This window comes from Sus scrofa, chromosome 1, assembly GCF_054392235.1.
Source record: "Sus scrofa isolate SSC_HxYL_T2T_F1_AM1 chromosome 1, Sscrofa_HxYL_maternal_Yorkshire_Landrace_v2.0, whole genome shotgun sequence".
NCBI lineage: Eukaryota > Metazoa > Chordata > Mammalia > Artiodactyla > Suidae > Sus > Sus scrofa.
In genome coordinates this window covers 212,877,007-212,901,173 of record NC_139383.1, presented here as the reverse complement: position 1 = coordinate 212,901,173, position 24,167 = coordinate 212,877,007, and the positions used below count along the sequence as shown (strand labels likewise).

Below are 24,167 nucleotides of genomic sequence, written 5' to 3'. Positions count from 1 at the left end.
TCCTCTGAAAATGTGGGTAGTAGTGTAGTAACCTGCCATTTCAGTCTTTATTTTATACTAAAGGGTTTAAGTTCTTCTGGTAACCTTAGGGTAATCTACATTTGCACTTATGAAAGCAAAGTTTTCTTCATTGTTTTCTAGGTATGCATAGGACAAATTCTACGAGTAATCCAACTTCTTGGAACCACTCCACAACTAAAAGCTGTCACTTTGCGCTTGTTGACATCTTTGTGGGAAAAGCAGGTAAGTCCATATATATACCTGTATGAGTATTAAGCATGTTCCTTTCACTGAAGAAAACTATTTCTGACATTATGTATGACCGTGCTTTGATTCAGTAATATTAGTGAGTGGCATTAATGATTGTGTTGAGAAATTTAGATTTAGTATGGTGCTTTGACCTGTAATGCAGTCAGTTGTGATTGACTCTAAGAGAGAAATTGAGAATAGAAAATAATCTTGTTTCCTTAATTCTGAAATTTATTTTTCCATTTGTGTGGAGAAAGTAATAGAAATATGAGTGATTAAAGCCTTCGTAATTACAGTGAGATTTAGCCACTTTTTTCTTGTTTTATGAATTGAACGATACATGGGTCTGTAAGAAAATCCCCAGCAATCACAACAGCATTCTTCTTTGCTGATTAGAAGAAATACATTATAATTTGCAATGCAAATGTGAGATTTAGAGGTAAAAATGCTGCATAAAAGGAGATAATGATTATTCAACTCAAATTGTGAAATTATCTTTTCTTGTGAAATTGCCTCCTTAGGATCGTGTCTATCCTGAACTGCAGCGTTTCATGGCCTTGTCTGACGTGCCCTCTCTGTCTGTGGGCAAGGAGGTCCAGTGGGAGAAACTGATTGCTAAAGCAGCATCAATCAGAGATATATGTAAGCAAAGGTAAGATGTGCTTAACAATGGGGAATGTATATCATGATATATTATTTTGCTTTTAATTTTTTAATTGCAAGCAAGAATTTAAGAAATATGGGCAGAGGATATTTGAGTAGGAATAAAGTAATATTTAAATCAAGTTTTCTGATTATAAAATTTCATATTAACAGGCAATAACTTTGAGAAGCTAGCATGTTTTTTCATTTCAGATCTAGTCATATATCTATGTTTATAGGATTTTTATATCCGTTTCTGGGTAATTATTTAATGTTGTAATAAAACATATGATTTTCTATTTTCTATTTTTCTGTTTATAAATTCCTAAAATCTAAGCAGTGGAACTTTTCTTTTTTATATTCTTCATACGATATGCTTGATTTTTGTAATGAGTCTTAATAGGGAAGGCCTTATTTGTGACTCATTGTATGGAATTAATTTTTAGTAGTTATTAGAAGGAAGGAAATCATCTTAAATTCCTGTGTATGCTCTAAGGTTAAGGAATACATGAAAATATTAGAGAGATGACTCTGCTGTTTGAATTATGGTTAATAAATAGGCAGGGGGTGACAAGACTGAAATAACACTAAGCAAAGCTTCACTTTGCCAGATTTCTGTTTTCTTGAATTAGGATAAGGCCAAAATCTTTGTGGAGGAAATAGATTCGATATGGGTTATAATCCTGCAGTTCGATATGTCGATCAGGCCACTGCAATGCAGAATTCTTAAAGTGTTATTGTTACTTTTGTCAGTGATGACACTGTGAATGGTACTTCATGAAATGATGCAATGAGTAAGTTGGCCAAGATGCTGATGATGTGGATGATTCCTGTTTCAAGTAAAATCTTGGATCAGAATGTATCTAAGTCTCAGCAGTTCTGCCTCTTTTCTAAGCTTCAGCTTTTTGGCAACACAAAAAAGACCTTAGTCTAAAAGTTATGTATGTAACCCAAGACCTGAAAGTTTAGATTCTCTTGAGGTATTTGGATGGAAAAAAAAAAAAAGAGATGAAAGCTGACATTTTAATTTTACGTACTTAGAGCTAAGGCTCAGAAGAGGTTAAATATCAGACCGAATCGAAGTCTGTTGAAATGTATTCAGTATATCTTTCACTTACCACCTCAAATTCCATCAGATTTTTCCAATTTTGTTAAATGATTTCCATTTGGTGGACAGTGAAGCAATAGAACTCAGTCAGGCATTTTTTTTTCAATTGATAATTTGTTATGTAAAGAAAAGTATTATATCACTGAGGGGTTACAAGGAATGCAGAGTATGGACCTGAGCATTTATGAAGTTAAAAGCATTCTGCGGATAGCACAACATATGGGGGATAGAGAAAAAAGGAAGGAGAGAGGGATGAATGAGTGAAGCCAGCAGAGTACCTGGTATGAGATAGGTACTCAGTTATAATTCATATTATTATTATTTTTATCATTGTTGTAATCATTATTGTGATAGACATAACCATCTTCATATATATCACTGCTATAGTCAATCATCTTCTAATCTCAAATCCCTCCTTTGTTTTACTGATAATCTCAGTAAGGTAAGTTGGTTCTTTTCACCATTATTTTAGGCTTGAGTTTTTGTAACTTCAGATAATAGGATTTATGATTCACAGATAATAAAATCTGATAAGCAGTGTCTTTTGGGGGGTAATATTTCTGCATAAAAAAGGAGGCTTAAGTTATAGCAGAAATGATAAAGATGCAAATCTTTTTTTTTTTTTTTTTTTTGTCTTTTGTCTTTTTGTTGTTGTTGCTATTTCTTGGGCCGCTCCCGCGGCATATGGAGGTTCCCAGGCTAGGGGTCCAATCGGAGCTGTAGCCACCGGCCTACGCCAGAGCCACAGCAACGCGGGATCCGAGCCGCGTCTGCAACCTACACCACAGCTCACGGCAACGCCAGATCGTTAACCCACTGAGCAAGGGCAGGGACCGAACCCGCAACCTCATAGTTCCTAGTCGGATTCGTTAACCACTGCGCCACGACGGGAACTCCAAAGATGCAAATCTTTGAAGAAAAACACCTGGTATTATTTGAGAGTCAATGTTTAATAGGCACAAGTGTTAAAGGAAAGCATTAATGTTTTTTTGTTTAGGCAAAGGAACTTGAAGAATTAATGTAGCTCTTTGACTTTAACCTTGTGTCTAAACTCTCATTTCTTGTAGGCCATATCAGCATGGTGCAGATATGTTGGCAGCTATTTCCCAGGTGTTGAATGAATGCACCAAGCCTGACCAAGCTACTCCAGCAGCCTTGGTATTACAAGGTCTTCATGCACTCTGCCAAGCTGAGGTGGGTTTTTTTTTTTTTTTTTTAATTGTTTTGTATAATATAGAAGAAAATAATTTACAAGATATTCTAGTGACAAGGATATAAGATTAGATTCAAGTAACTGGGAGTTGGAGTGTTAATTCCCAGAGATATTTGTTCAGAAGAGTGAAGCAAAATCTTCAGCTTTACAAATTCTTTGTAGAGGGGAATCTTGAAACATCTGGTCATGTAGACATTCTCTAAAGGCTAAAAAAAAAAAAAAAAATCAGACTTTAGGTTTTTTTTCTTGTTCTTATCTATTTTGGTTGATATAGAAGGGAGAGTTATGCTTATAGGAGAACTCTTCAGTATATTTGTTTCTTGGTTTCATGATTGGAGAGCCTTAGAAGCAGATGAGGTAAGGAAATTGACATGGGCCAGTGGCAGTTTTATAGCCAGCAAAAATTATCATTGCCTTGAAGGTTGGCAAAGGATCCCTTCTTTCCTTGTGATCAGACTGGATAGGAGGGATTCGAGTCTCTAAATCATTTTCTGAACTTTGCTCCTAAAACTATATTGTACAGCAAAGAGAATCTTTAATGTTTCAGAGAAATGTGGTAATTATATCAAAGATCATTCATCAAGCTAACAAAAGGTTTTTTTTGTTGTTAAAATTTTTTTATGCAGTTTTATGAGCTCTTTATTATTTTTTAATAGAAATATATTTGATTTATAATATGTTAATTTCAGGTATATAACAGTGATTCAATATTTTTATGGATTATACTCAATTTAAAGTTATTTAAAAATCAAGGCTGTATTTCTCTGTGCTGTACAGTATATTCTTGTTGCTTATTTATTTTATGCATAGTAGTTAATCACTTAATCCCATTCCTTTATCTCACCCCTACTGCCTTCCTTCTCCCTGCTGGTAACCACTAATTTGTTCCCTATATCTGTGAGTATGAGTCTGTTTCTGTTTTGTTACATATACATTTGTTTGTTTTAGCTTTCAGATGGCACATATAGGTGATAACATAGTTTATTTATCTTTCTCTGTCTGATGTATTTCACTAAGCATAATACTCTCTATGTCCGTACACATTGTTACAAATGTCAGAATTTCATTCTATTTTATGGCTGATTAATATTCCATTGTATGTATGTATATACCGTATCTTCTCTATCCATTCACTTGTTGACTTAGAGGAAAGGCTTTCAGCTTTTCACCACTTCACATTGAATGTGATGTTAGCTGTGGATTCATAATAATTGGCCTTTATTATGTTGAGATTTGTTCCTTCTATGACAACTTTGTTGAGAGTTTTTTATTTTTTTATTTATTTTTATTTTTTATTTTTATTTTATTTGTTTGTCTTTTTGCCATTTCTTGGGCCGCCCCCGCGGCACATGGAGGTTCCCAGGCTAGGGGTCGAATCAGAGCTATAGCCACTGGCCTACACCAGAGCCATGGCAACACAGGATCCTTAACCCACTGAGCAAGGCCAGGAATCCAACCCGCAACCTCATGGTTCCTAGTCGGATTTGTTAACCACTGAGCCATGACAGGAACTCCGAGAGTTTTTAAAAATCATGAATGAATATTGAATTTTGTCAAATGCTTTTTCTGCATCTATAGAGATCATGATGTAATTTTATTCTTTCTTCTTGTTAACGTGTTGTGCAAGATTGGTTGATTTGCAAATATTGAACCATCCTCTCATCCCTGGAATAAATCCTACTCAGTCATGACGCAAGATCGTTTACATAGATAATTGGATTTGGTTTGCTGTTATTTAGTTGAGGACTTTTGTTTTCTTGGCTGCACCTGCAGCATGTGGAAGTTCCCCAGCCAGGGATAGAATCTGCACTACAGTTGCAACCTGCACCACAACTGTGGCAATGCTAGATCCTTACCTGATGGTACCACAATTTCTGCATCTACATTTATCAAAGAAATGGACGTGAATTTGTTTTGTTTTTTATTTGTAGTGTCTTTGTCTAGTTTTGATATCAGGGTAATGGTGGCCTTGTAGAATGATTTTATGAGTGTTCCATCTTCCTCAGTTCTTTGGAATGGTTTGAGGATAGGTATTAGCTCTTCTTTATATGTTTGATAGAATTCCCCTGTGAAGCCTTCTGGACTTTTGTTTGTTGGGAACTTTTTTTTAAATTTTTACAAATTCAATTTCACTACTACTGATCAGTCTGTGCAGATTGTCTGTTTCTTTCTGATTCAGTCTTTTCATGTTGCTTATTTCTAGAAATGTATTCATTTCTTCTAGATTTCCAATTTGTTCACATAAATATTCATAATATTTTCTTAAGATTTTTGTATCTCTGTGATATCGATTTTTGTTTCTCTTCTCTAATTCTTATTTTATTTACCTTGGTCTTCTCTTTTCTTCTTCATGAGCCTAGCTAATGAAGCTCCTGGCTTCATTGATCTTTTCTACTGTCTTTAGGTCTCTATTTTATTTATTTCCTCTCTAATGTTTATTAATTCTTTCCTCTGCTGACTTTGGGCTTTGTTTGTTCTTTTTTAATTCCTTTAGGTGGTAGGTTAAGTTGTTTATTTTAGATTTTTCTTTTCCTGAGAAAGGCCTATGTTGCTCTTAACGTCCCTCTTAGAATTGCTTTTGTGGCCTCCCATAGATTTTGGAAAATTGTGTTTCCATTTTCAGTTATCTTGAGATATTTTCTGATTTCCTTTTGATTTCTTCATTGACCATTGTTTTTGTAGCAGCATGTTGTATATTCTCTAGGTGTTTGTAATTTTCACATTTTTCTTTCTGTAATTAATTTCTAGTTCTATACCATTGTGATCAGAAAAAAAAAAGCTTGATAATATCTGTCCTCTTGAGTTTTTTGAGAGTTATTTTGTGGCCTAGCATTTGATCTCTCCTGGAGAATGTTCCATGTACACTGAAAAAGAATGTGGATCCTGCTCCTTTGGGATGAAATGTCCTGCGGATATCTATTACATCCAGCTGGTTTATTGTGTCTTTTAAGACTCTTGTTACCTTATTGATTTTCTGTGTAGATAATGTGTCCATTGTTGTAAATGGAGTGTTAAAGTTCCTTTTTATTATTGTTTTATTGTCAATTTCTCCCTTTACATCTGTTAATATTTACTTTATTTTTTGGGTGACTATATATTAACAAGTATAATACTCTCTTATATTAATCCATTTATCATTATGTGATGACCTTCTTTGTCTTTTGTCATAGACTTTGTTTTAAAGTCTGTTTTGTCCGATATGAATATTACTACCCCACTTTCTTGTTGTTTCCAATTTCATGAATTTTGCCATCCTCTCATTCTCACTCTGTGTGTCTTTTACTCTGAACCGAGTCTGTTGTAAGCAACATATAGACAAGTCTTGGTTTTTTTTAATTCAATCAGCTACTCTATGTGTTTTGATTGGAGCATTTAGTCCATTGACATTTAAAGTAATTACTGAGAAGTGTGTACTCATTGCCATTTTATTATTTGCTGCACTCAGGCTGGGGCTCACTGTTGGGCAGTTGCAGGAAACTGCACAGCCACTGAAACAGTCTTCAAGACCCCCCTCCCTGACATCCTGCCTCAAAAGCAAGCCAATGTTCCCATGCTCCTCACAGCCCTTCTGTTAGTCACAACAATGCTATATCCAGCCCAGAGGGCTTGTCTTTCCTGTGCCTAACCCCAAGACTGAGATGTAGATCAAACTATGGCTCAAACTACTTACTCCACAGGGGAGGTATCTTCCTGTATAATCTCCTTTTTTCCTCTGAGGTCCTGTCCTAATCACTCCTTCCTTTGCCACCTGATTCCGTGTGGATTTTTTCTATAGCCTTGTTTGTATGGGAGTCCTTATGCCAGTTCCCAGTTGGATTTCAGTGAGAATTCTTTCATATATTGATAAATTTTTTGATATGTGTTCATGGGGGGAGGTGAGTTCCACATTCTCCTACTCTGTCATCTTGTTTCTTTCCTAACCAGGTTTTCTGACCCAGTGACCATACCTGTACAATTGTTGTTCTTTAGTAAATGAGACTAAGAAGTAGAATTCGCTTACCGTTTGGTAATTATGGTTAATATGATGATAATGAATATAATATAATCATACAAGCATTGACTCTATTTAGTGAATATATGTTCACACCCTGTACTAAGTAAGCACTTTTCATTTATGTTCCTCAACAATTCTTCAACATAGGGATTATAGCACCATTTTATAGATGAGGAAGGTAAACCTCAGAAGGAGGTTAGATGTTTACTAAGAATCTGGTATGAGAATAATGTTCTTTTAGGTCAACAATTGTTTTAGCAGGCAGTAAACATCACTGTTCAGGAAGTGAAAGAACTAAGGATAGTTCTTTCAGACCATGTGCCCAGTAGCTGGTAAGTTTTTAGGGTTTCATAGCAGAGTACTATTACAGCAGGAAAGTGCTCCATGTAACCAAGGACTTTTGTTTTTGGTGCTTCAGTGGATCTGGAAATGGAAAGTATCACTTTAATGATGATATTACTTCCATAATAAATAATTATATTGATTTATTTATTTTTGCCTTTTTTTTTTTTTTTTTTTTTGGCTTTTTAGGGCCACACCTACGGCATATGGAAGTTCCCAGGCTAGGGGTCAGATTGGAGCTACAGCTGCCGGCTTATGCCACAGCCACAACAGTGCAAGATCCTAGCTATATCTGCGAGCTACACCATAGCTCACGGCAATGCCGGATTCTTAACCCACTGAGTGAGGCCAGGGATTAAACCTGCAGCGTCAAGGTTGATAGTTGTATTTGTTTCCACTGCACCACAACCAGAATGCTAATATTTATTTTTGAATAAGTTTGTAACAGAAGCTTTGAGAGATGAAATCATTCTATACTTTCACCTCCAGAAAGTGATTACTGTTAACCATTTAGGAGTATTTCCTTTTCATCATTTTTTCCAAACAGAAATCAACTTGTTTCAGAAATTAAATTTTTTTTCCTAAGAAATAGTAATTTTGTCTTACTGTGTCTATAATTCCATGTGTTCTGCACTCATTCTCTACTGTGCTATAAGGCTCTGTTTTCTATAGATGCTTATTAACTCATAAGAAGTGATTTTCCTCATTTCATTTCTCTAAGATGTCATCATTAACTGTAGTTAGTACTAGAGATATAAAAAAATGTTGTCAGCTATGGTAGAAAGAATCTTTTTTTTAGGCAATCATGGGACTGTACCTGGTATATCAGTTATTTGCTGTGTGTCCTTTGATTAATTTACTTAACTTCTTTGAGCTTCATTTCTTCAATGAGGATAAGATGGAATAACACACAAAAAAGACCTAGTGTAATATCTGCTCACATAGGTGCTCTTTAAATGTCAAACTTGCTCCTAAAAAAATCAGTTATAGTCAGTACCATCAAGGAGGTTCTAAGTAATTTTTTGTTGTTGTTTTTTCTTTTTAGGGCCACACGCATAGCATATGGAGGTTCCCAGGCTAGGGGTCTAATCAGAGCTAGAGCTGCCAGCCTACACCAGAGCCACAGCAACGCAAGATTCAAGCTGCGTCTGTGACCTATGCCTCAGCTCATGGCAATGCCGGATCCTTAAACCACTGAGCGCAGCCAGGGATCAAACCCACAATCTCATGGTTCCTAGCTGGATTCATTTCCACTGCGCCATGATGGGAACAAGGGGGTTCTAAGTAGTTTTTAAATCTTTCCCTTAAAACTCACATGATATATGATAGTGACTTAATTTCCTCTTCTAAATGATATCCTAACCCTTCATTGCTGAAGCTTTGCTGTTTCTTCTGTGCTTAAAGGAGTTCATTTGGGATTGTTGAATATTTAGCCCTAATTCCATTCCCTCAATCCAAACCACTCCCCGTAAAGATAATTTTGAGCCCACTATCGCTGTCTGAATCCATTCAGACTGCTATAACAGTGTGTTATTGTTATAATATGAGTAGTTTATTAACATCAAAGATTGGTTTCTTATAGTTCTGGAGGCTAGGAAGTCCACGTTCAATGCACTGGCCCTTTCACTCATAGCTAGTTGTCTTCCTCATTGACAGCTGTTCTTTTTTTGTTTTGTTTTGTTTTACCCTTTTTTCTTTCCTTCTTTTTCTTTCTTTTTAGACAGCTATCTTCTAGTTGTAATTTCACATTGTGGCAAGGTAGCTCCCTGTAGTCTCTTTATGGAGCACTAATCCCAGGCAAGATGGCTTTGCCCTTGTGACCTAATCACCTCCCAAAGACCCCATCTCCTAAGACCACCACCTTAGAGATTAGGATTTCAACATATGAATTTAGTGGGGTGGGTACACACATTCATTCTGAGGCAACTACCTTTATAACATTCCATTGTCCTCTAGAGGAATTGAGGCATCATGTCTGAGTATTTTATTTAATAAAGCCTGTGTCTTTTTTGGTACCTCAATACTCCTTTCCTTTGTTTGGTTAAAGACATTTCTCTTTCTAATTTTATTTCTCTCTCCCCATCCCCTCTATCTTCTAATGTTATGAAATCCAAATCCCATATAATATTTTAATTCACTTTTAAGAAACTTCGGCTGAAATCTTGCATATGAGATAAGAATTTAATATGTTGTCCTTCTAACAAATTGATGCTAGCCCCATTAAATCCTTTTTGTGGTAAGATGGGCATTACTAAATCGAAAAACAATACCAATGATGAGTTAACTTCATTTTATTATAAATAATATTTATTTCCTTATTAATATTTATTTCCTTATCCCTTATTTTTCATCTCTATTTCTGTATAGAAGAGGATGAACCCACTATTTCGCTGATGCTTACTAGATGTGAACAAATGTTATTTTTACCGTGTTTTCATTATAGATATTATAAATGTCTGAAGTTGTGGAATTTGCTGCAACTGACTGCTTCACTGTTTATTTTGGCAGTAAAAATATTCTTTTCTTATGCTTGGTAATGAATAACTTCATGTTCATCTAAATACGTAAAAATAATCTATTTCCCCTTGATGAGACTTGACAGTAGTAACGTATCTTTCTGTTTTGCTTAAGCCTTTCCAAGCTTTTTGTGTTTGTGTTCATTATTTGTGGAGCTGCTGCTGTTATGTACTGTGATGTGTGTTAAAATTGTAAAATATACTCAACTTGATGGCCCTTGCCAGGCCACATTTACTAATTTTGGGCTAATCTTTTGAGTTTTTGCCAGCATGTTATCCATAGAAGCCAGCATGCATTCTATGAGGCTATTTATTTTCTTCTAATTGCTATCATGTGTGAAGCATTGATGGCTGCCAAGAGTTTCAAGAATGAAAATATTCAGCATAGTTATAAATCTATTTCCCAGAAGCATTTGGTAGTGATTTCTCTATCCACTTCTCTTTAGATCCTTGACTATCAAATATAATTAACAATTTAGGAAGATACCCTAAAACAATGAAGTTTTAAAAACCAATAAGAGAGTAAATTGAATAACCCTATCTTTAAGAAAATACCTCAGTTGGAAAACCATACAAAATTAGCTTTGCTGGACTTTCCCTTCCTTGCTAATGAGTTGAGCTCTTTTTTCCTGAGGTAGACAACTAATTCTTCAGTTTTGAAAGTTACAATCATGAAATTCATTTTTCCTTGGTGAGGTCAGATAAAGCCTACTGTTACTGCTGCTTAATCATTTATCTTGGTTTCTAGTGAGAGATTGAAAGAAATCTGAATGAGAACAATCTATTTTCTTTTGTGACTGGCTTCTTTTACTTAACATACTTAGAAGGTTTGTCAATGTTGTAACATGTATTAATACTTCATTTCTTTTTATAGTTGAATAATATCCCATTTAACTATATTACTTTTCATTTATCCTCTGATCAGTTGATGGCATTTGGAATTTTGCTGCTCTCTGGCTATTATGAATAATGCTGCTTTGAATATTTGTGTACAGGTTTTTGCATAGATACATGTTTTCATTTTTGAGGGGTATGCACCTAGGAATAAGATTGCTGGATTATATGATTACCCTAAGTTTAACTATTTAAAGAACCTCCAGAACTGTTTTCCAAAGTGGCTGTGCCATTTTACAGTCACACCAGCAGTTTATAATGGTTCTAATTTCTCCCTATACACAACAATGCTTGTTGGGATCTGATTTTTTTTTAACTGTATTCTTCCTAGTGAGTATAAAGTGGTATCTCATATGGCTTTGATTTGCATTCCCCTGATGAGTAATGATATTGAGCATTTTTTTTCCTGTGTTTATTGGCACTCGTTTGGAGAAATGTCTTTTCAATTCCTTTCTGTGTTCTTGTCTTCATTGCTTTTTAAGTTCCCTGATCAGCAAGTTACATTTCATTCCTATAGAAAGGATTGGTAAAACAATTTTGTCTTCATACTTCTAAGTAAAGAAAACTGGGAAGTCAAGAGCTTTTGGCAGGGGGGCTTTTACTACAAAGGGAGCTTATCAAGCCATATGAAGTATCAGATAAAGGCATATGTTCAACTTCTCTGTTTTGTCCAAATGCAAATTTTTTTTGTTTTTCTATGAAATTAGCAGAGTGCTTTTAGCTGGGAAACTATCAGACATGTTTTACTAACAGTAGTAAGCGTAAAAGTCATCCAGCTAAAATATTTTAGAACCAGGATTCAAACCCAGTCTGCCTGAATTCAGTCTATGTGTTAACTACTAAGTTTTATTTTTATTTTATTTATTTAGTTAGTTAGTTTTTGTCTTTTTGCCTTTTCTAGGGCCACTCCTGCGAAATATGGAGATTCCCAGGCTAGGGGTCTAATCTGAGCTGTAGCCACCAGCCTACGCCAGAGCCACAGCAACACGGGATCTCAGAAGCATCTGCAACCTATACCATAGCTCACAGCAACGCTGGATCCTTAACCCACTGAGCAAGGCCAGGGATCGAACCCGCAACCTCATGGTTCCTAGTTGGATTCGTTAACCACCGCACCACGACAGGAACTCTGAGTTTTATTTTTATTTATTTATTTATTTTTTGTCTTTTTTTTGTCTTTTGTTGTTGTTGTTGTTGTTGTTGTTGTTGTTGTTGTTGTTGTTGTTGTTGCTATTTCTTGGGCCGTCCCGCGGCATATGGAGGTTCCCAGGCTAGGGGTCCAATCGGAGCTGTAGCCACCAGCCTACACAGAGCCACAGCAACGCGGGATCCGAGCCACGTCTGCAACCTACACCACAGCTCACGGCAACGCCGGATCGTTAACCCACTGAGCAAGGGCAGGGACCGAACCCGCAACCTCATGGTTCCTAGTTGGATTCGTTAACCACTGTGCCACGACGGAAACTCCCCCTGAGTTTTATTTTTAAACACAGCTTTATTGAGAAGTAATTCATAAACTATCATTATGTTTTTGTTAGTCATGTTTGTGTTCAGTTGACCTTGTGGTATTATTGGAGAAATATTTTTGTGAGCATTAAATTTGGACTCTTTCCCCATACTTCTCCATTTCCTTTGTGATAGTCTAATGCATAAGATTTTAAATTATTTAGGCTTTTCATAGAGTGAAAAAGATATTTGAACCAAGATATAATCACTTTTAGTGTTTTATGGATTACTTGTTAAATTTTATATCTTAAAGATGTGTTGAAGTGTTTCTATACTACTTTTAAAGACTTTAGGTTTTTATGGCATCACATTTTCTTTGGATAATGAAAAAAAATAGTATCCCTCATCAGTGTCTCACAAAACCATTTTGATTTTTCCATTTCTCTTTCCATTATATTTTCTTTACATATATATTTTTTAACACTTTACATATTTTCCATTTACCGTAAAATTTGCTAGAAAGATTTTTGATGTTGCTACAAGTTTTAATAGCTTATTTTCCGTTGTGTGAAAGTATCATATGTAATAAAATAATTCATTTTTGATTGAATTTTAAAGTTTTTTCCCATTTCTTCTCTCTATATTTATAATTAGTCTAAGAAATAATTACATATATAAAGGTTTTCCCATCTTTCTTCCTTCTCTCTTCTTCCTTCCTTCTCTCTTCTTCCCTCCTCTCTCTCTCTTCCTTCCTCTTTCTTTCTTTCTTTCTCTCTCTCTCTCTCTCTCTCTCTCTCTCTCTCTCTCTCTGTCTTTTCCTTCCTTACTTCCTTTCTATTTCTGCCACACCCATGGCATATGGAAGTTCACAGGCTAGGGGTCCAATCAGAGTACGGCCATGGCCACAGCAGCACAAGATCCAAGCTGTGTCTCCAATCTACACCACAGCTCATAGCAACGCTGGATCCGTAACCCACTTAGCGAGGCCAGAGATTGAACCTGCATCCTCATGGATCCTAGTCGTGTTTGCTACTGCTGGCCCACAATGGGAACTCCCAGGTTTTTCCCTTTCTTTTGCTTTATTTTCTTGAACTAAATACTACAGAATCCTATGGAAATTTTTATGATCTTATTAAAGCTTCCTTTTTTTAGTAGCTTTCCATGTTTACTTGAGCATGAGAGAGAGAGAGATGATGTAGCAGTTTGTACCCAACTTTCTGGCAGTATTATTTGTTATCAGAGGAAACAGTTCAATTATATATCACCACTTCATTGATTCTGGGGCTGTGTTTCTTCTTCTTATGATCATTCTGCTTGTTACCAGCAACCCAGAGTTCCTTATGCCCAAGCTTACAAGGAAAGGAAAGGTCTAAAATGAATATTATTTCCTCACAGTGAATTTGCCCCACATGGGCTTAGCTTTTGGCCTTTGAAGAATTGTTAATTAAAGAGAGGTAGTGGTGGCTTAATCCATTATTGACTTTCAAGTAATAGTAATAAAAAGCATATATTTTTAAAATTTTTTATTAGAGTATCATTGATTTACAAATATATTTTTAAGTTTATAGTTAAGTCATATTTGTCCTGTTATTATGAGTTCTTTAAGAAGATGTTTTTGAAATTCATCTTGTTGACTAGTGGTCATATTTAATACATTTTTTTTTTGCTGTTATTTTATACTTAAAAAAATGTTGTGATTGTTTCGCTTCATGGATTTATGACTTGAAAGAGTAAAAGGGAGCCTATTTATCTCGTAATCTCATAAAGTTTTGCCTGTTCCAGATGATGTTCAAGAGGAAGGGTTGGCAGCCTTTCAATAGTGTTCTGCCAAGTTTTCATCTGTTCATTCTCTGATGAGTAGACATGGTGAGGAGAGCAGGAGAAAGGAAATGGCCCAATTTCCCCTCAACCCTCTGTCCACTGCAACAGTGAATGTTGTGCATATATTCCATGGGCAGGACCCCAAAAGCATCAACCCTAAAATACAAATATTAAAAACTTAAGCCAGGCTGCTCAAGACTCTCTGGTTATAAAGATTTATGAGACATTTTCTAAGAGCTCAGGGGAGAACACTGTGCTTAGTATACTAAATGTATTCGAAATTCAGAAATAGTGCAGAGGAGAGATATGACAGCAACAGAATACTTCTCTAAACCTCAGCCAACCACTTCAGGTGGCAGAGGAAAGAATATTTGGGACTAGAAGAAAGAGTCACTTGGATCACCAATACTTTTAATTTTCTTTCTTTTTATGTAAACAGTAGTATAGAGATATAATTCACATACTATCCAACTCATCCATTTATTGCATACAGTTCAACCATTTTTTGAATATTCAGAGTTGTGCATCCATCATCACAATCAATTTTAAAACATTTTCATTACCCGCAAAAGAAACGCCACCCCCTTCACATCCCCAGCCATAGGGAAACACTAATCTGTTGTATATCCGTACATATTTGCCTATTTAGGACATTTCATGTAAGTGAAATCATTCTATATGTGACCTTTTGTGACTGGCTTTTTACTTGGTGTAATGTTTTCAAGATTCATCCTTGTCATATCCTATATCAATATTTTACTCCTTTGAATGCCTATACCATATTTATCCATTTATCAGTTGATGGACATTGAGTTGTTTCCACTTTTTGGCTGTTAAGAATAATGCGGCTGTGAACATTCATGTTCAAGTTCTTGTGTGGACATATATTTCATTTTGGGGGAGTATATATCTAAGAGTGAAATTGCTGGATATTACAACTCTATGTTTAACCATTTTAGTAGCCACCAGATTGTTTTCCAAAGCAGATGTTTTATAACTCATCACCATATATCTTTTTTCTGCTTTCTCCAAATAATGCATATTCTCCTAGGTAGGCATTGTCACTGAAGTATTAGTAACTATTACCTTCATTCTTACTAAAATGTACATGATCTGGATAGCCATTGAAGAATAAGAGTACCATAGAATATATCCTGTCATATAGGAGGCTAGCTGGGAAAGAGGAAACAGGAGCTGCTTGAACAAACTTTTTCTCTCTAACTTTTTCTGGGGCATTTTTGCATTGCCACTGAGAATGATTGTGTCATCTGTCTTTGGTAGACTGCCAGCCCTTGTCTTAATAGACGTCATTTTTTTTTTTTTTTATTTTCCAACTGTACAGCAAGGGGGTCAGGTTATCCTTACATGTATACATTGCAATTACAGTTTTTCCCCCACCCTTTCTCCTGTTGCAACATGAGTATCTAGACATAGTTCTCAATGCTATTCAGCGGGATCTCCTTGTAAATCTATTCTAGGTTGTGTCTGATAAGCCCAAGCTCCCGATCCCTCCCACTCCCTCCCCCTCCCATCAGGCAGCCACAAGTCTCTTCTCCAAGTCCATGATTTTCTTTTCTGAGGAGATGTTCATTTGTGCTGCATATTAGATTCCAGTTATAAGTGATATCATATGGTATTTGTCTTTGTCTTTCTGGCTCATTTCACTCAGGATGAGATTCTCTAGTTCCATCCATGTTGCTACAAATGGCATTATGTCATCCTTTTTTATGGCTGAGTAGTATTCCATTGTGTATATATACCACCTCTTCCGAATCCAATCATCTGTCGATGGACATTTGGATTGTTTCCATGTCCTGGCTATTGTGAATAGTGCTGCAATGAACATGCGGGTGCAAGTGTCTCTTTTAAGTAGAGCTTTGTCCGGATAGATGCCCAAGAGTGGGACTGCAGGGTCATATGGAAGTTCTATGTATAGATTTCTGAGGTATCTCCAAACTGTTCTCCATAGTGGCTGTACCAGTTTACATTCCCACCAGCAGTGCAGGAGGGTTCCCTTTTCTCCACAGCCTCTCCAGCACTTGTTATTTGTGGATTTATGAATGATGGCCATTCTGACTGGTGTGAGGTGGTATCTCATGGTAGTTTTGATTTGCATTTCTCTTATAATCAGCGATGTTGAGCATTTTTTCATGTGTTTGCTGGCCATCTGTATATCTTCTTTGGAGAAATGTCAATAGACGTCATTTTTGACCTGTAATCTGTAACAATCCTGAATGGTTTAGTGTTTGCCATACCTAGGATATTTGTCTTTATAAAACCACTGACTTTTATTTAAATCAAAGTTTGTTAACTTATGGCCTGTTTCCTTTGACTAACATAGGATTAATATTTTAAATTAATTCTAATATTAATTAAAATAAAAATCACTTCTCTTTTCAACAGAAACTAACACAATATTGTAAATCAACTATGATTAAATAAAATAAATTTTAAAACAACAACAACAACAACAACAACAAATGCAAGTATCCACAGGATGGATCAGGGGTTTGGGATTGGGATATGCACACTGAGGTATATGAAATGATTGGCCAGTGGGGACCTGCTGTATAGCACAGAGAACTCTACCCAATATTCTGCGATAATCTATATGGGAAAAGAATTTGAAAAAGAGTGAATGTGTGTATACATGTAATTGAATCACTTTATTATACAGCAGAAATTACTACAACATTTTAGATCAACTATGCTTCAATAAAACGTTTTTTAAAAATTTTTTTAAAAAGAAAAATAAAGAGAGGAAAATTTTGCAATACCTGGTCTATTTTTCCACACGGCAAGGATGACTGTGTACTAAGTAGCATTTAATAGCTTCCTCTGGAGGAGTGTGTGCTTTAATTTGCCACACTTCCCTTGGCTTTTAGATCTACATTATCTGCCTGACCCAGGTGGTCTTGCACGTGTGTCCCTTATTTTAATGTTACTAATAATTTCATCTAAGTAATCTCAGCTTGTCTTTATTAATACCTCTCCCTTGATTTTTCCAAACCATTCTTCAAAAAAGATGTGATATGATTGGCGGGTAGACATGAAAAGATGTCAATGTAGTTGATCATTAGGAAACTTATACACCACTGAAATCACTAACATTAAAAAGATTGACAATACCAAACACTGGAGAAGGTGTGAAGTAATTTGATATCTTACACATTATTGTTAGGAATATAAAATGATAAAAGTACTGTGGAAATGTATTTCGCAGATTCTTAGACCAACAGACACCTGCCTTATGATCCAACATTTCTACTTTTAGGTATTTACCTGAGTAAATAAAACCATGCCCACAAAAAGATTTGTAGAAGAGTGTTCATTTCAGCTTTATCGATGATAGATAGCATCTTTGGAAATAACTGAAATGTATAGTGTATTTGTACAGTGGAATGCTATTCAGCAGGAAAATGGAATGGATCACTGCTGCTTGCAATAACATGAATGACCCTCCAAAGCATGTTCAGTGAAAGAAGCCAGTCACAAAAAGTATATACCTTTTATTTTTATGAAATTCAAGAATAGGCACAGTTTATCTGTGGGGATAGAAATTGGCATAGTAGTTGAAGGAAGTAGCATAATAGGGAAGAGAAAGGTAGACTAGAAAGGGATATGAGGACATTTTCTGGACTGTGGTCTATATCTACACAGTCTAATATAGGAGCTGTTAGCTACAAGTGAATAGTAAGCACTTAAACTATGACTAATTCAAATTATGATGCACTGTAGGTGTAAAATGTATAGCAGATCAAAGCCTTAGTATGAAAAAATATATAATTTTAATTATATATTATCTAATCTGTTGGTAAGATTTTAAAATCAGTTACATATTAATATGATAATATTTTGGATAGATTGGGCTGAATAAAATACTCCAGTTCATTTCATCTGTCTCCTTTTGGTTTTTTAATGGGGTTATTAGAAAATTTTAAATTGCTTACATGGCTTCCATTGTCTTTCTACGGTCTGCATCTTGATGGGAGTGGTAGTTGCAATAGTGTATGCATTAGATTCATTGAACTATACAGTTAGGATCTGTACTTTTTTCAGTATGTAGTTTTACAATGAAAGAAAACTATAAAAGTTAAATTTTTTCATGCTAGTTAGTATGCGTGGCATATGGTATCCTTTATATCCTATATTACACATCACAACAGCCTTGTAATGTAGGTGGTATTTGCTCATGAATCTAGGAAATCAAAGTAACATCCAAATTGACCTAAGTACGTGATAACATGGAGATGTGAATGCTCTTTGGTTTAACTATACTTGTGCTTTTCCACTCTATCATGTTATTTTTTCCACTTGTGATAAAAGTGTGAGTGTACTTTGGGGGTAGCTTAAGATAGCTTAAGTTTTGCTCCTTCAGCCGTTGATTTCTAAACTTGTGATCTGGTTGGTAGTGAATGAGTCATAATATTTCTGAAAGATAATTTTTTAACTGCATAGGAATCTAGGAGCATTGCTTCTGATGTTTCAAGGAGGAAAATGATTTCCAATCCAAACAAATTGCCCACAGTTGGAGGAGAAACAGCTTTTAGTGTGTGCAGAAATGAAAATCAATACATTGTACTGAGAGGGCTCATTCACTTTTAAAATTTTTCTCTCTCAAATCTTCAGATGGGAATGTAAGGCAGTGCTAGCCCTCTGTTTTCTTAATCAGCTGTGAGTCTGTTGTAGCAAAAATTAATAGGCGTTACAGGATCATGAAGAAAAGCTCTTTCATCTTGCCCAGCTCCAAGAGGGTGTTACATTTTCAAAGCAGAGTATTGTACAATTGAGCAATAGATAAGGAGGGGAAGGGCCTTTCCTGGGGATTCATGACCGCTGGAAGAGTTCACTTAAGGCCATTTGTCACAGCAGTGATTTTTCCCGGAAATACCCTATGCCAAGGTTATGTTTTGGCTATTCTATCCTCTTTTATTGATTTATTTTCTGAAATCATGGGGGAAGGTAGTTCTCCCTGCTCTCTCCCATCATCCCTACTCTTTGTCTGGCAGCTCCTTTGGTGCACCATGGGGTGGGAATGATTTTCAATGAGACTCAGATTTTCAACAGGACTGGGTTTGGATGGTTTAGGGAGTTAGTGCGGTATAAAAATGGCCAATAGAAATCCTGCATTTTGTTTAAGCATTTTTCAGCGTGATAAATATAATTTAATATGGAAATGTGATCCATTGTTCCATGGCAGGTTTTCTCAGCTGTGTACAGTAAGGGTTCTGTCGCCTACCGAGGCTCAGTATTTATTACTCTCTGGAACCTCTTTTGTAGTTCTTATGTTTTGTTTGTGGGGATGTTTAAAGGTGGATTGCCTATTCGACCTTGCAGAGGAGTTGATTAAGTTTAATTTGCTATGCATTAGAGAAGGAATTTGCTGGTCTTTTTGAACTGAGCTCTACGTTATTTGTAGTTAGGGCATGTTTTTTGATGCTTTCAGTTCTTCCTGGGCATGAAAACACTTTTTGTACATTTGTTGAATCTATTTCCATGCTGAGCTTTTTATATAGTACACAATGACTCTTTGCAGTTGAAAGTTGTAGTTTGGCCTTGTTTTTAACTTTAAAAGTATGGCAGGAACTTGCCTTTTATTAAGCATTTGTGGATATTATAGCATTTACTTTATCACCCTGTATGTAGATTTTTAAATATGGCTTTTCATTTACAAAATAAAATTTTAACTGACTGTGATAGGTTTGTATAATGGAATGCTATTCAGCATGTATGTGAAATATATGGGAAAATAAAAATACTGTTTTTTTTTTCTTTAATAGAGAAGATTTGAGATTCCCACTGTTATTTAACTGATTGTTTTAATTTTTTTAAATAAAGCATTTGTAGATCATGTGAAATTGAACACTAAATTAAAACTTAAAAGAGGAAATTTTTAATTTGAAGTCTTAAAATTTTACCATTTCCTGTTTTTGCTTTTATAATTCAGTTCTCTCTCCTCTGCTGTTTGCCTTTTACCACACCCAGAATTGCTCTGATCTTTTAGATACTTCCCTCTGAACAATTTACAATCTCAACTTTCAAAGTTATGGCATTTAGGAGCTGCTTCTCCACACTATTAGTTGTTTTAATCCAATTTTCTGTTTATTTCGTATTGAAAGAATTTTTGTCTGAAAAGTTTTCCCTTTTGAGTTGGATCCTGTTCTCTGAGGATTATTAACTGATGTGAGTAGTCTGTGACCAGACATGAACACTGTTCAGGGTATCCAGCCGTGAGTTTCCGGCTCTCAGTCACAAACCCAGGGCATTCTTTTAAAGATCAAACGAGTGGGACACTAGGAGGGTTTTAATGATGCCAGTTAACATCAGAAGAGCTAGGCTCAGTGGTTGCGAATTGTGCTCATCTGAATAAATTCCACTGAGCTGGAAATAATGACATGACTGAAATGATGCTAATTGTGTGCCATTCTGCCATTCCAGTGAATAAAATATATTGGCTTAAGCTTATACAAGGGGTGGGTTTTTCTTTGGGGGGTAAATCAGAACATGGAGTATAGAGAGGGAGTCATTGAAGGAGGATAGCAGACTAAGTGGCATTAAATGTTTGAAAGGCTTTATGGATTATGAGATGTGATTGAAGCATTATTTTGTTACCTTCCAAGAAATTAGCATATACCCTTAAGTGACCTAGCATTAAACTTTTATCAGAAATGGCATTGTTATCTGTGGTGCTTAAACTCATCTTCATGCTGTGTAAATGTGTTGAGCTTACCTTCTCATTGTCTAAAATAAAATATCACTAAAAGACTCATTTCCAGAAACACTAATGTTTCCAGATGAGACTTTACTTTGATTAAATGACTAAAATCATGGGTTAGTGAAAGGCAGTTCACCTGCCTAGGAAATATTGGGAATTAAGATTAAGAATTTGGTAAATCTTTGCATATGTGCAGAGTTACTTGGAATGCCTCTTTGACATGCATACATATCCAGAAGTAGTATATATTTTGCTTTAAGATTCTTTAGGGTTTTTTTTTTTTTTTTTAGGTATTGAAGTATAGTTGTTTATAATGTTTTGGTAGTTTCAGTTGTAGAGCAGAGTGATTCAGTTATACATATATACGTCTATTCTCTTTTAGATTCTTTTCCCATATAGGTTATTACAGAATATTGAGTAGAGTTCCTTGTGTCATACAAGTAGCTCCTTGTTGTTTAACTATTTTATATATAGTACTGTGTATATGTTAGTCCCAAACTCCCAATTTATCCCCCCACCACATGTTTACCCTTTGGTAATCATAAGCTTGTTTTCTAAAGCTGAGTCTGTTTCCATTTTGTAGGTTAATTGTATCATATTATTAGATTCCTCGTATAAGTGATATCATATGATATTTGTCTTTCTCTGACTTCATTTAATATAATAATCTCTAAGTCCATCTATATCGCTGCAAAGGGCATTATTTCACTCTTTTTTTTTATTGTGAATAGTATAGTGCTGCGATAACATTGAGGCCCATGTATCATTTTGAATCATGCTTTTCTTCAGATATATGCCCAGGAGTGGGATTGCTGGATCATATGGTAGTTCTATATTTAGTTTTTTAAGGAACATCCATAGTGGTTGTACCAATTTACATTCCCACCAGTAGTATAGGAGAGTTCCCTTTTTTCCACACCCTTTCCAGCATTTATTGTTTGTAGATTTAAAAAGAAAATTTTTTTATTTTTTATTTTTATTTTTTTGCACCCATAGCATATGGAAGTTCCTGGGCCCAGGACTGAATTTGAACCAAAGCTGCACCTGTGGTAATGCCAGATTCTTTAACCTACTGTCCGGGGATCAAACCTGTGCCTCCACAGAGACCTGGGCCACTGTAATCAGATTCTTAACCCACTACTCCCCAGTGGGAACTGCTTATTTTGCAGACTTTTTGATGATGGCCATTCTAACTGGTGTGAGGTAATATTTCATTGTAGTTTTGATTTGAGTTTCTGTAATAATTAGTAATGTTGAAGCATCTTTTCATGTTCGTATTGGCCATCTGCTGTCTTCTTTGGAGAAAGGTCTCTTTAGATCTTCTGCCCATTTTTTGATTGGTTTGTTTGTTTTTTGACAATGAGCTGTATGAGCTGTCTGTATATTTTAGACAATCCCTTGTCGGCTGCATCATTTGCAAATATTTTCTCCCATTCTTTGGGTTGTCTTCTTGTTTGTTTATGGTTTCCATTGCTGTGCAAAAGCTTTTTTGCAAAAACATAGATAGAACCTACCTATGTTTTCCACTAGGAGTTTTATAGTATCTGATCTTACATTTAGATCTTTTATTCATTTTGGTTTTATTTTTGTGTATGGTTTTAGAGAATGTTCTAATTTCATTCTTTTACATGTAGCTCTCCAGTTTTCCCAGCACCACTTCTTGAAGAGACTACCTTTTCTCCATTGTATGTTCTTGCCTCCTTTATCATAGATTAATTGACCATAGGTGCATGGGTTTATTTCTGGGCTTTCTATCCTGCTCCATTGATCTGTATTTCTGTTTTTGTGCCAGTACTATACTATCTTGATTACTGTAGCTTTGTTCAGTTTTGAATTTGAGAGACTTTTAAAAGTTGACAGAAAAGGATTTGCTTAAGTCTGTGGAATATACTATTAATTGAATGTCATTCTAATACCTTTTTCATGTCTTCAGTATATATTGCATATCTTTCATGATTTAGATGACTTCATACCATAAAGGCCCTGTTGTCTGGTTTTTGAGCTTTATTAAAATCTGGACTTAGATCTTATAGTAGCATGCTGGAACATATTGCCCTTGATTCTAATTCAATAGTAATCAGTAATATATTCTCAGGAGTACCATTCTTTTTCTCAGAGCCATGGCACACTGCCCCTACTTAGGTAAATGGTCATTTAAGCAATTAATTTACTTAAACCCTTGACAGGGTCATGTGACTTTGATCTGAAATTGTCAAAATCAGGTCAAACAAAAGAGTGTCATAGACTTTTTTTCATCATGTTACACTTATAGCTTCAGTTAGAGTGTATTTCCTTGTCTTTCACTTGTTTGGCTCAGCTACTCTGTCCAAGTTATGGACTTCATAGAAAAATGAATGGCGGTGAGTTCTAGTGGAAAGAGTAGGGTCTTCAAAAGTTTCTGGATAGCTTGAGCCACTAAATGAGTCTCTCTCAGCTGAAGCCTAGGCTCCATTTTTGTGACTGTGATGTCCAGTGAAGCTTGAGACCATTGTCGAGAATAGCATTCTCTAAAGTGTTTTGTGCATAAGCCCAGCCATGAGGTATGGGAAGATGATATTAGAATATTTCTTACTTATCTTTTATCTTAAAAAAGTGTGAAATTAAGTTCTCATAATATTTAATATATGGATTGACAGTTTTTTACTTGTACCTCCATGAGATAGTCATGTGTCACCTAGAGTAGCCAGGTACCTAATGGAAGAGTAGGAGTTCCACAGTGAAGACTGCTTGTAGTGTCATCTCTCCTTTGTTAGACTATGGCAGTCCATTGCCATTTATGCATATCAGTTAAATGAATTTATGTGATGCACACACACACATTTATACACACACATAAGTACATATATGTAGTTGTGTTATTTTATGTATCTTTATATATATATGTGTATATGTATATGTATATGTATATGTACTGTCATTTTATTAGACATGCTGTTTCCAGATATGAACTGTTGAAAGGTTTGTCTGAAGCATTGTTAACCTTGACTTTATGGAATTTCTTCATTCCTTTATGTTATGCTTAGACACAACTACACACAGATTATTTGCCTTTTACTTATGAGCCATATAATAGCTATATTTTTCTGACAACTGTGTCCTTTTTAGGAAAGTAACAGCTTTATTAAGATATAATTCACATATCATAAAGTTCACTCTTTTAAAGTATATACTTCAGTGATTTTTAGTATATTCTCAAAGCTTTACATCAATCACTATCAGATTCCAGA

At 35.4% G+C, this 24,167-nt stretch overlaps 1 protein-coding gene across 17 annotated transcripts in view; it reads left to right on the top strand.

Annotated features, from left to right (window-relative positions):
- The window catches only part of FOCAD (focadhesin), a 317,387-nt gene that overhangs the window by 148,351 nt on the left and 144,869 nt on the right, over window positions 1–24,167 (top strand). For all 17 annotated transcript variants that reach the window (XR_014820926.1, XR_014820919.1, XR_014820920.1 and 14 more), the window contains 3 exons: window positions 142–243; window positions 771–901; window positions 3,067–3,193. Coding sequence is in view for 12 of the 17 variants with exons in the window: in XM_021063120.2 (XP_020918779.1) it covers window positions 142–243; window positions 771–901; window positions 3,067–3,193 (360 nt within the window). In the remaining 5 variants the exon portion in view is untranslated. The remainder of the gene's footprint in view (window positions 1–141; window positions 244–770; window positions 902–3,066; window positions 3,194–24,167) is intronic.